At 35.9% G+C, this 12,187-nt stretch overlaps 2 protein-coding genes across 2 annotated transcripts in view; one reads left to right on the top strand and one right to left on the bottom strand.

Moving 5' to 3' along the window:
* CYREN (cell cycle regulator of NHEJ) overlaps window positions 1–12,187 on the bottom strand; it is a 118,046-nt gene that overhangs the window by 65,259 nt on the left and 40,600 nt on the right. The window lies entirely within an intron of this gene.
* Window positions 1–12,187, top strand: part of AGBL3 (AGBL carboxypeptidase 3) — a 122,409-nt gene that overhangs the window by 97,252 nt on the left and 12,970 nt on the right. The window contains 1 exon segment of the mRNA XM_059933343.1: window positions 3,823–4,061. Coding sequence (XP_059789326.1) covers window positions 3,823–4,061 — 239 coding nt within the window.

The raw sequence follows: 12,187 nt of genomic DNA, 5'->3' as shown, positions 1-12,187 counted from the left end.
TAAAAATTCTACAATCTTCTTTTTCACTGAAGTAAATCATTTCAGAGAGAGTTATCTTTTCTTATTTTTTGCTGTTGTCCCTTTCTTTATAATATATACATTTAGGGCTATAAATTTTCCTTCACCTCCTCACCTGTATAATTCTCCACCTACTACAATCTAGCTTCTCACCATAACAATGAAATTATTTCCAAAGTCATCAGCTCTTATCATACCTGACTTCTCTACTGTTGGTTAATTCCAGAGACTTAAAAACTCTCTCTCCCTTCATTCACTGAGCAATTCCAACAGACGTATATGTGGAACTTCTCTCTCTTTTAGTCCTGTTTCTCTGCCCATTCATGTTTGGTGTCCTACATGGGCTTCACTTCCTCTGCCTGAATTTTAAGTGGGCTCTTCCCCAGTATTCCATCCTTTGGTCTCTCCTCTTCTCACCACATACTTTATTTCTGAGCGCTCTCATCTATACCTGTAGCTTCCACAAACAAGTGCTGATCATAATCATATTTTTTTAATCATCAATATAGGCATCTCTTCTGAATTCCATACTGTGCCTACTGGAATTATCCTTCTGTTTTTCCTCACAGATACTTCTAATCCAACTTGCCCACTGCAGATCTCTTTCTCCTGCTGCATTCCGTTTCTCAGTCAATAATACTGCCGTCCTCCTGTTATCTAAATAATAGCCCAAGACATATCCTAATCTTCTACATCTCTTTGGTATCCAACAATGAGAAGCTCTATCAATCTGCCCTCAAAGATTCTCTTGACTCTGCACTTCTTCATCATACCGCTGCTCCTTTAGTTCAGACTCCCTTTCTGCCTCCCTTGAATTACTGCATTAGCCTCCTAACTTGTCTCTCTGCCTCAACTCTCACTTTTCTTCAACCTGTCATCCTCCTGGTTGCCAGTGTGATCTTCCAAAAATGCACATCTAATTATATCACTTCCATGTATAAAGTTTTCAACGGCCTCCTAACAATTCCATTTTTAAAACATTAAGCATCTACCAGTCACAAATTATTCCTGTCTCAGGAAATCTCCCAAAAGTACTATTATTACAGACAAGATCTCTAGTTTTGAACAACTTATTCACACCTACCTGATTTCTAGTCATTCTAAACCATACTTGTGATTTCCTGAATGTGCCACGTTAGTCCCACTATCTAGATTACTACCCTTTTTTTTTTTTTTTTACTTAGCTGACATAGCTATGCATCAAGACTCAGATTAATTAGGAATTAGGAATATTTCCTTTTCCAGCTCTAAGTATGGCTAGAAGTCCCTCTTCAGCAGTCCTTTAGTAAGTACCTTGCCTTATCTCTATAGATATATATTCTAATTGATGCTTTACTTCTCTCTCGCTAGTCCCAACTGTTGGCATATTAAAGGCAAGGACTATATTTTTCATACCTATTTACCAAACCAAACAAAATGCCGGATACATAATAATGATTCAGTGAGTATTTGTTGAATGGCCTAGGAATGGCTTCTCAAGAGACTGTAGGTAAATTCAGTTTATTTGCCAGCACTGCCAGATATTGTAATCATACATACCCTCAATCATTGCCTTTCAAGTCTAGCTTAATTCAGTGAGTGCTTTAGTCATCTGTTTCCTTTCTTTTTATTAATGGATAATTCCTTTTTTAAAAGCATTATTGTGGATATTTCAAGCATAAACAAAAGTAGAATAGAATAATGAACCGCTGGTGCCCGTCACCCACCCTCAACAGTTATCAGCATCCTGCTATTCTTGTTTCATCTATATTCCCACTGCTTTTTTTTTTTTTTTTGCTAAAGTAGTTAAAGCAAAGTCAGCAAATCATATTGTTTTGCCCATAAATAGTTCAGTGTATATCTCTAACTAGATAAACAAAGCATAATGTATTTCTTGCTTTTATTCTAAGTGTATTCTACTTTTTCTTATGCTGTCTACATATCAATTTAGGCATCATAATTATAAGTAACATTGCTACATCCTTTAAAATGTCTACCTATTCTCCTTCAGGCTTTACTTAGGGTTCTTTTTTCTCCCTCTCTCTACCTCTGTATATTGAATTTTTTTAAATTGTGTTAAAATACACATGACATAAAATTTACCATCTTAACTATTTTTAAGTGTCAAGTTCAGCAGTGTTAAGTACATTCACACTGTTGTGCACACAATCTCCAGAACTATTTTTGTCTTGCAAAACTGAAACGCCATACCCATTAAACAACTGCCCATTCCTCCCTCCTCCCAGCCCCTGGCAACTATCCTACTTTGACTGACTATTCTCGGGATCCCATAAAAGTGGAATCAAATATTTGGAAGACAAATACAGTATTTGTCTTTTTGTGACTAGCTTATTTCACTTAGCATAATGTCCTCAAGGTTCATCTATGTTGTAGCAGGTGTCAGAATTTCCTTCCTTTTTAAGGCTGAATGACATTCCATTGTATATATACCACATTTTGCTTATCCATTCATCCATCGATGGGCACTTGGATTGCTTCCACCTTTTGGCTTTTGTGAATAACGCTACTATGAACATGGATGTACAAATAACTCTTCAAGACACTGCTATCAGTTCTTCGGGGAATATACCCAGAAGTGGAATGGCTGGATCATATGGTAATACTATTTTCAATATTTTAAGGAACCACCATACTGTTCTCCACATTGACTACACCGTTTTACATTCCAACCAACACTGCACAAGGGTTTTAATCTCCCCAAATCCTTGCCTACACTTATTATTTTCTGTTTTTTGACAATAGCCATCCTCATGGGTATGGGGTGGAATAAACACTTTTAAAATGAACTTTATTTTTTTAAAACAGTTTTCTACACATTTTAATGTTATTATACTCTTATCACAATTAACAAAATAAACAATAATTCCTTCATATCATCTAATAAAGAAGGGATTTCTAACATGCTCTTACCATAGTTTTCACTATATCTCCATCCTTCTATTTCCTCAAACAGAAGCCTTGGAGCCACCGCTGATTTCACTCTTCTTTTCTCACCCCACATCTAATTCATTAGAAAATCCCAAAATATATTCAGGATACTTCCCTCCCCCCCCTCACTTCTCACCCTTCTGGCAACTGCCACCACCCTGGTCCAAGCTACCATCCTCTCTCCTAAATTATTTCAGTAGCCTTCTAAAAGATCTCCCTGCCTGTTTACCCTTACCCCTGTTCAATCTGTTCTCAACTCATCAACCAGCATGATCCTCTTAGAGCAAATCTCATATGTGACACTCCTCAAAGCCTTCCAGTGGCTCCCTATTTCACACTCAGTAAAAATCAAAGTCCTTACAATGGCCTGTGAGGCCTTATGTGAACTAAGTCCAAGTTACCTATCTGAGCTCATATTACCTTATATCTTTCCCTTTGTTCATTCTGCTTTAGTCACTTGTCCCATCTTGGTGTTCCTTGAACACACTACCATGCTCCTAGCTCAGGGCCTTTGCACTTACTATTCCCCTTGCCTAGAACGCTCTTCCCTCTGATAGCTGCTTGACTCGTTCCCTAACTCCTTTGACGTGGAAGCTTCGCAGGGAGGCCTTCTCTGAACACCTTTTTAAGAACAGAAGTCAGCCCCTCCCCCAAGAATTCTCTATTCCCCTTCCCAGCTTTATTTTCTCCCGTAAATTTTTTATTATCTGACATAGATATCTTATTTGTTTGTTTATTTTCTGCCTCATAATTAAAGTATAAGCTTCAGGTGGATAAGAATTTTTAGATAGAATGTTTGGCAGATAATGCTCAATATGTAACTGCTTAATCAATTCAGTTTATATATCTATACATATTTTTATGGTTGCTCCCCAGATCTCCAGTACAACTTAAAAAGCAATATGAAAGAATGTCCATCTTTCCAAAGCAAGAAGCCTGGAGTAAACTGGACAGATGATGAAAAAAGAATCCACAGGGATAAAAAAACAGCTGAAACTCAAGAAATATTGCAGTATTTGCTCCCCATCATGAAAATCACTAAAAATGTGCAAACTACTCAGAGAAAACAGATACTCAATCCAAGAAATCCAACATAAGTAAGTCAATACAATTTTGTCATTCTTAGCTATTTAATACATACGCTCTTTTATAAGGAAACAAGGCTTATTAAATTCATTATCCTAAGAAACAAACATAGGCTCTTAAAAATACTGACAGCTACACCATGTTTGACAAAGGGAGAAAGGCCCAAAGCCTTAAGAAAACATTGGATATGTGAAGGAGTAGGTTTTCAGGCCTTATTTGATTGTTTGTTTACATGAAACCATTCATTAATTTGGATCTATGAATAAAGTATGCATTAATAAAGTATGACCACAGCCTGACTTGAAATTTCTTAGGGGTGTTTAAACCTTATAATCCTAGGGGGCAACCGGAATTAGAAATAATTAACCGGAGCTACTTCAGCTTATTGATATTCAGAGGAAAGCAGGAAGGATAAGACCAGATTTCTTTTCAAGATTATAAAAAAGAACCATCACTAAGGCCAAAATGAAACTCATATAAATAAAAGTAAGACAATGACAAGCTGAAAACGATAAATATAATACTAATATTATCAACAAATTTTGATAAAGTATTTCTATGTGCTACACACTATTCTGTGTTTATACACACAAACACATTTTATATTCTACACATAAGGAAATTGAGGTACAAAGAGGTTAAGCAATTTGTTCAAGGTCACACAGCCAATAGGTAGCAATTGGATTCAACCCTAACTAGACATTTTGACTGCAGAGTCCTTCATCAGTATGCTTTGACATTTCATAATATAAATGAAAAACAGAGAACCAATATACTTAATGTTCAAAGACTGCCTACAAATCAATGATAAAATTATAAATATTTTAATAGGAAAATGGGCAAAAGCTAGGAACCAGAAATTCACAAAAGAAAAAAAAAAAAAATATGGCCAATGATCATTTTAAAATGTTCGATCTCACTTAAATCCAAGGAGTGAAAATTAAAACAATAATGAAATTCTCTTAATTTTTGTCTATCAATGGAAGAATTCATTCACTGATTGTTGGAATATAAATGGGTACAGTTTCTGGAAGGCAATCCAACAATATATGAAAAATCCTTAATATCTACATTCGTTTTGACTAAGAAATTCCACTTTTAGAAACTGATCCTAAGGAAAAAAACCTAGGAAAGGGCTAGAAGATTTCTGTAGTGATGTTCATTTCAGTATTGCTTATAAGAGCCAAAGAAAAAGAAAAATGAATCTAAATGTCCAACAATAGAAGGTTGCTTAAATAAATTATAGTACATCCATAAAGTGAAAGATTATGTAACTATTAAATATATCAGTGTATATTTTAACATGAAATGATGTTCACAATATATAAGTGAATAAAAGCTGCAGACCAGTTTGATTTGGTATGGTTGCATTTATAGATTATGTATATATATTTAATGTGTGCATACTGTACATACTCAAACACATATATACCTAGAAAAAACTTTGGAAGCACATATTCTCAACAGTGATTATCGTAACCATTGAAAAAGTATTGGCAGAGTATGATACTCCTCTTCCGGATTTTTTTCTAAATTTTTATTAATGCCTATTTCTTTGCTGTATAATCATCAAAGTCAATAAAAACTACAAAAATAGGCAATTGGTGGCAGTTTCTAGTTTCTAGTGGGTGGCAGTTTCATGCTGGGGAAGGCAGTGCCTGAAAGAAATTGAACCTAATAGGTCAGCTAATATGAGAGAAGCAAACAGTACAGGCAAACTAGGGATCAAGTATGATAATATCAGCAAAATCAAAAATCAGAAAATTAATAACAAAATACAATGGACCTAGGCAAAGAAACTGAGAAGTTGAGAATCTGGATATAAGCAAGGGGTCTGAGAGGTGACAATTCGGCCATCGCTTGATTTTTAGGCATTATCTTCACAAGAGATTCCTTATATACTTTGAACCTAGACATGTACTCATTGTGGTCTGGCCAGAACCTGAAGGTGTAAATAAATGGTAGTCTTTATTAATTAAGAACTCTTTGGTTACATGTAACAAAATAATTCAAGCTAACTTAATCAAAAAGCATAACATAGGGTGGGGGGAAGAACTGTAAGAAAATATAAGGCTATTCATGGAAATAAGGGAGAGAATGAATTCAGGCAGGATTCAGGAAAGGCCTGGAACTGGGAATGGAAAGCTATCCATCTTCAGTCTCTGCTTTTCTCTCTCTGCAGAAAAGTCTTCACACCCCTGACTCACAAATTTGTACCCTACAGCAGTTTCACTTAAAACACTGACTCACTATCTGTCATTCCCAATTATAAATTATAGGAAAGATAATCTGGCTGGCAACTATTCCAGTGGGTAGAGGTCAAATAGTTGCAAACATGGCTGACTGAAGCCCTACCCTTGTGGATCTAGAGGCAGTTCCCAGGAAGGGAAAACTTTGCCTGGGCTGGACACTTTCCAGAAGTATCTAATATAGGTATAGGTGGAAATAAGAAAAATTAGGAAAGCCAAAAGCAAAACCATTCTTAACAGATGATCTCAGTACATATTTAACATCATCAAAATTGATATTTTTTGCTCTTACAACTTATTTCTTTATGGCTGCCTTTTCTCTGTTTTCTATATCCTTTACCTGACTGGCTCAACACACTGACATACTATTTCATGATTACAGGGCAGAGTAAGAATAAGCAAAGAATGAAAAGATCACACCTTTGCTAAACCATTTTAGGCATCAATCCAAGTTTCAACTAAGGAAAGACTACTTAACGTATTGGAACAGCCTGCAGAATTATCATGCTTAAGGATATAAAATCTGAATATAATTATAAGAATGGAACTTAAACTGTTTTGTTCTTATGTGAAAATTAATAGGGTATATAGGTGGATTACTAATCAATAGCATATTAGCAAGATGATTTACATCTCTTAAATGTATCTCTGATCAAACATTGGTCAGAGGTCAAACATGGAGGAATAAATCTCATGTTTGGTATTCCATCTGCAAATGATGAAAATTCTTGAGAAAGATTATGCAAATCAAAATCAAATGGGAGAGATTTCTCACTTCCAGGAAGATGAAGTAAATGTATTTTCCCTATTCTTCCACTAAAAACAATTAAAGACCCTAGACATTACATATAAAACAAACATAAGATAATTTTGAAAGGTGGAGAAAAGAAGGTAGACTAGCTAGGGACCTCAAGAGCCAAAAAATGACAACACAGTGGTGAGTGGCCTGGGTTTTCTTTTTGCCTCATATATCCAAGAACTGGAGCTGAAGAAGCCACCAACATAGAAACACCAATGGACACAGACCAAGAAAAAAAGAAAAGAAGACAATAAAAGCCTGCACTATACGACCAAAAGACCTACCAGGAAAAGGATGACCTACCAAAATAGAAAACATTTAGATAAAAACTGCACTACTCCAGCCAAACACTACAGATAAACAGTGGCTCCACTCCCACCCACATAAGCAGAAGCAGAGTGAGGGGTCTAGACTTCCACTCTTATAAGATTATAGTGAGGCCTCTCAACCCCCGCTTGTAGGTAGTGTCAAAGAAGGGCAAGTACCAAGTCAGGACTTTCATCCCCACTGGCCTGTAAAGACCCCCTCCCCTGGGTGTCATTGGACACCATGTGGGGAGCCTAGACTTCCACACCCACTGGACAAAAATGAGGTGTCTTTCCCCCTCCCCACTATGGTGGTCTCAGAGTAGATCTAGTGGAGAGTCAGAACTTTTACCAATGCCCAGCAGTAATGAGACCACCTCTACCATAGTATCAGTGGAGGCTACATGGGGAGATGAAACTCCCATACCTGTCCAGCAGGAATGAGAAGCTCCTCCCCTCTGGTGTCAGTGGAGTCCAAGTGGGGAACCTGGGCTTCTGTTTCCATCTGTCAGTAATGAGGTCTCACCCATGCTACAGCAGTTACAAAAAGTCAGCTAAAACAGAAGGTTTAAATAAGATCCAGAGTCTCATAACATAATACGAGAATGTCCATGTTTTAATCAGAAATAAATCATCATACCAAGAACCAGGAAGATTAAAATTGATTAGAAAAAATAATCAGTAAATGCAAACAATGAGATGACAGTGACGATAGAATTTTCTGAAAAAGATTTTTAAAACAGTCATGATAAAAAATGCTTCAACAAACACGAACACACTTAAAACAAATGAAAGAAAATATGAAGCCTCAGTGGGGAAAAAAAAAAGTGGGGGCGGGTAGACAGAGAAGGAGAGAAAGAAATAGAAGGTAATAAGAAGAACCAAAGGGAAATTTTTGAATGGAAAAACACAATAACTGAAATTAAAAGCTCAGTGGCTGAACTCAACAGCACAATTGAGGGGACAGAGGAAAGAATCTATGAACTGGAAGAGATAGAACTACAGAAATAACCCAACCTGAACATCAGAGAGAAAACAGACTGGAAATAAAATGAACAGAGCCTCAGAGACCTGTGGGACTATAAAACAAGATCTAACATTCATATTATCAGAGTCCCAGGAAGAGAGGAGAAAACAGCAAGGCTGAGAAGGTACTCAAAGGTACTCCAAATTTGGCAAGAGACATAAACCTACAGATCAAAAAGCTGAGCAAACCACTAACAGGATAAACCCAAAGAAATCCATGCCAAGATATACCAAAAAAAAAAAATTTTTTTTTTTGGCTGTGTTGGTCTTTGTTGCTGCGCACATGCTTTCTCTAGTTGCGGCGAGCGGGGGCTACTCTTTGTTGCTGTGTACGGGCTTCTCTTGTTGCAGAGCACAGGCTCTAGGCATGCGGGCTTCAGTAGTTGCAGTGCCTGGGCTCAGCAGTTGTGGCTCATGGGCTCTAGAGCGCAGGCTCAGCAGTTGTGATGCACGGGTTTAGCTGCTCCGCGGCACGTGGGATCTTCCTGGACCAGGGATTGAACCTGTGTCCCCTGCATTGGCAGGCAGATTCATACCCACTGCACCACCAGGGAAGTCCCGATACACCAAAATTTAACTTCTGAAAACTAAAGAAAAAGAAAAACTCTTGGAGCAGCCAGAGAAAAATGACACCTTATTTATAGGGGAAAACAATTTGAATTACTGTAGATTTCTCATCAAAAACTATGGAGGCTATGGAACTTCCCTGGTGGTCCAGTGGTTAAGACTCCACGCTCCCAATGCAAGGGGCCCAGGTTCAATCCCTGGTCAGGGAACTAGATCCCACATGCATGCCACAACTAAGAGTTCACATGCCGCTACCAAGAGTCTGCATGCTGCAATGAAGATCCTGCACATGGCAACAAAGATCCCACGTGCCACAACTAAGACCCAGTGCAGCCAAATACATAAATAAATAAATATGAAAAAAAATAAACTATGGAGGCTAGAAGAAGTGGCACAATGTTTTCAATTATTGAAAGAAAGGAACTGTCAACCCATAATCCTACACCCAGCAAAAATAAAGGAGAACTCAAGAAATGTTGAGATGAAGGAAAACTAAGAGAATTTTTCACTAAAAGACCTACACTAAAAGAATGGCTAATGGAATTTTTCTCAACAGATAGAAAATAATTAAAGGAGGAACATCAGGAAATAAGTAACAAACTGAACAAATGTACAGGTAAATATAATGGGATTTCCTTCTCTTCTTGAGTTTTGTAAAATATTTTGATGATTGAAGCAAAAATTATAACATTGATATGGTTCTAAATGTATATAAAGGAAATATTTAAGACAATTATAAATATTAGAAGGTAAAGAGAGATAAAGGGAGATAAGATATCTACACTCCACTCAAACTGGTAAAATTACACCATGAGATATAAGTTATTCATATGTAATGTAATATTTAGAGTAACCACTCAAAAACCTATTCAAAAAGATACACTCAAAAACACTACAGATAAATAAAAACGGAATTCCCCCAAATATTCACATTATTCACAGGAAGGCAGGAAAAAGAAAACAATGAGAAAAACCTGAGAACAAACAGAAACAAAAAACAAAACAAAAAGGCAGGCTTACGCCCTAAGATAACAATAACTACATTAAATGTAAATGGTCTAAATACAACAATTAAAAGACAGAGATTAGAAGGGTGAATTTAAAAATATTACCCAGTGATATGCAGTCCACGAGAAACTCATTTCAAATATGACAGTGTAGGCAGGCTGAAAGTATAAGGATAAAAGACAACATATCATGAAAACAATAAATGAAAGCAGGAGTGACTATGTTAATATAAGACGAAGTGGGTTTCAGAGCAAAGAAAATTACCAGAGACAGAGAGGGACATTATATAACGATAAAAAGGTCAACCAACTAAGAACACATAGTGATCTTATATGTGTATGCACAAAACTATAGAACTACAAAATATGTGAAGCAAAAATTGAAAGGAGAAATAGACAAATCCACAAATGATCAAATCACTAAATGGAAATGCAATAAGGATGTAAAAGAATTCAACACCACTGACCAACAAAATCTAATTTGCATTTATAGTGTACTCCACTCAACAATAGATGAATACACATTCTTTTCAAGTATGCATGCAGCATATATCAAGATAGACTATATCCTGGCCGTAAAACAAACCTCTACATATTTAAAAGAATTTAAATCATATAAAGCATATTCTCTTACCACAAATGGCATCAAACTAGAAATCAATGCACAAAGATAACAGAAAAACTCACGAACACTTGAAAATTATACAACATGCTTATGAACAATTCATGAGTCAATTCATGAGTCTCAAAGGAAATAAAAACATATACTGAAACGAATGAAAATGAAGACAATATATCAAAATTTGTGGGATGCAGCTAAAGCAGGGCTGGGAAGGACACTTATAGAACTAAACACATACATTAAGAGGAAAAATCTCAAACCAATAAGCTCCAACTGTAAGAACCTATAAAAAGAAGAGCAAAATAAACCCAAAGCAAGTAAAAGGAAGGGAATAATAAAGAGATGAAATTCAATACAGAAAAATGACACACATAGCATGTTCATGGATTAGAAAACCCAACTGAGTAAAGATGTCAGTTCTTCCCAAATTGATATACAAGTTTTATGTAATTCCTATCAAAATCCCAGCAAGACTTTTTGTAGATATAGAAAAGATTATCCTAAAATACATATACAAAGGCATTAAGATAGCAAAAACAATTTTGAAAAAGAAAGATAACATGGAACGAATCAGTCTATCTGATTTAAAGACCTTTAATATAGCTACAATAATTAAGAGAATATAGTATGGGAAGAGGAATAGCCATACATATCAATGGAACCAAATAAAGAACCAAGAAACAGACCCTATACAAATATCCTTGACTAGTTTTGACAGAAATGCAAAAGCAACTCAATGGAGCAGAAAGAGCCTGTTTAACCAATCTTGCTGCAGCAATTAAACATCCACAGGCCAAATAAATGAACCTTGACCTAAACTCATACCTTATACAAAAAAATAACTCAAAATAGATCATGGACTTAACTGCACAACATGAACCTCTAAAACTTTTAGAAAAAAAGAAAATCTTCAGAATCTAGAACTGGACAAAAAGCATGATCCATAAAAGAAAACTTGATAAGTTGGAATTTATCAAAATAACAGCGTTTGCCCTTTGAAAGACTGTTAAGAGGATAAAAAAGCAAGCTATAATATTGGAAAAAATTTAAAAACAGCCCTCAAACCAAAAATATTAGACTCATGCAAGCTACACAGGACACTCCCACATAAAAACAGCCATTCAAGACCACAACAGATAATTGCTTCTCCTAAACTCACAGAGTCAGAGGAATATAAGTAAAATGAAGAAGCAGAGGAACCACTCCCAATTAAAATATCAAGAGAATTTACCCTGAAAGAACAATGAAATAGATCTATCTAGTCTATTAGACTCTGAGTTCAAAAAGGAGGTAATAAAAATACTGAAGGAATTAAGAAAGGCTATTGATAGACATGCAGATTACTGTAAAAAGGAACTAGAAACTATAAAGAGAAACCAAGTAAAATTAGAAAATGCATTTGCCAAGATAAAAGCTGAGGTAAAGGCAATAAAATAGCAAACTGAATAACGCAGAAGAATGAATAATTGATCTGCAAGATAGAATATGGAAATCACTCAATCAAAACAGCAGACAGAAAGACCAATGAAAAAAAAAAAGCAGTATACGAGACCTATGGGATAATATAAAGTGTTCCAATA

The sequence above is a fragment of the Balaenoptera ricei genome, chromosome 9 (genome assembly GCF_028023285.1).
Source record: "Balaenoptera ricei isolate mBalRic1 chromosome 9, mBalRic1.hap2, whole genome shotgun sequence".
Lineage (NCBI taxonomy): Eukaryota > Metazoa > Chordata > Mammalia > Artiodactyla > Balaenopteridae > Balaenoptera > Balaenoptera ricei.
The sequence above is the reverse complement of the archived record's forward strand: the minus strand, read 5'-3'. Positions and strand labels throughout refer to the sequence as shown.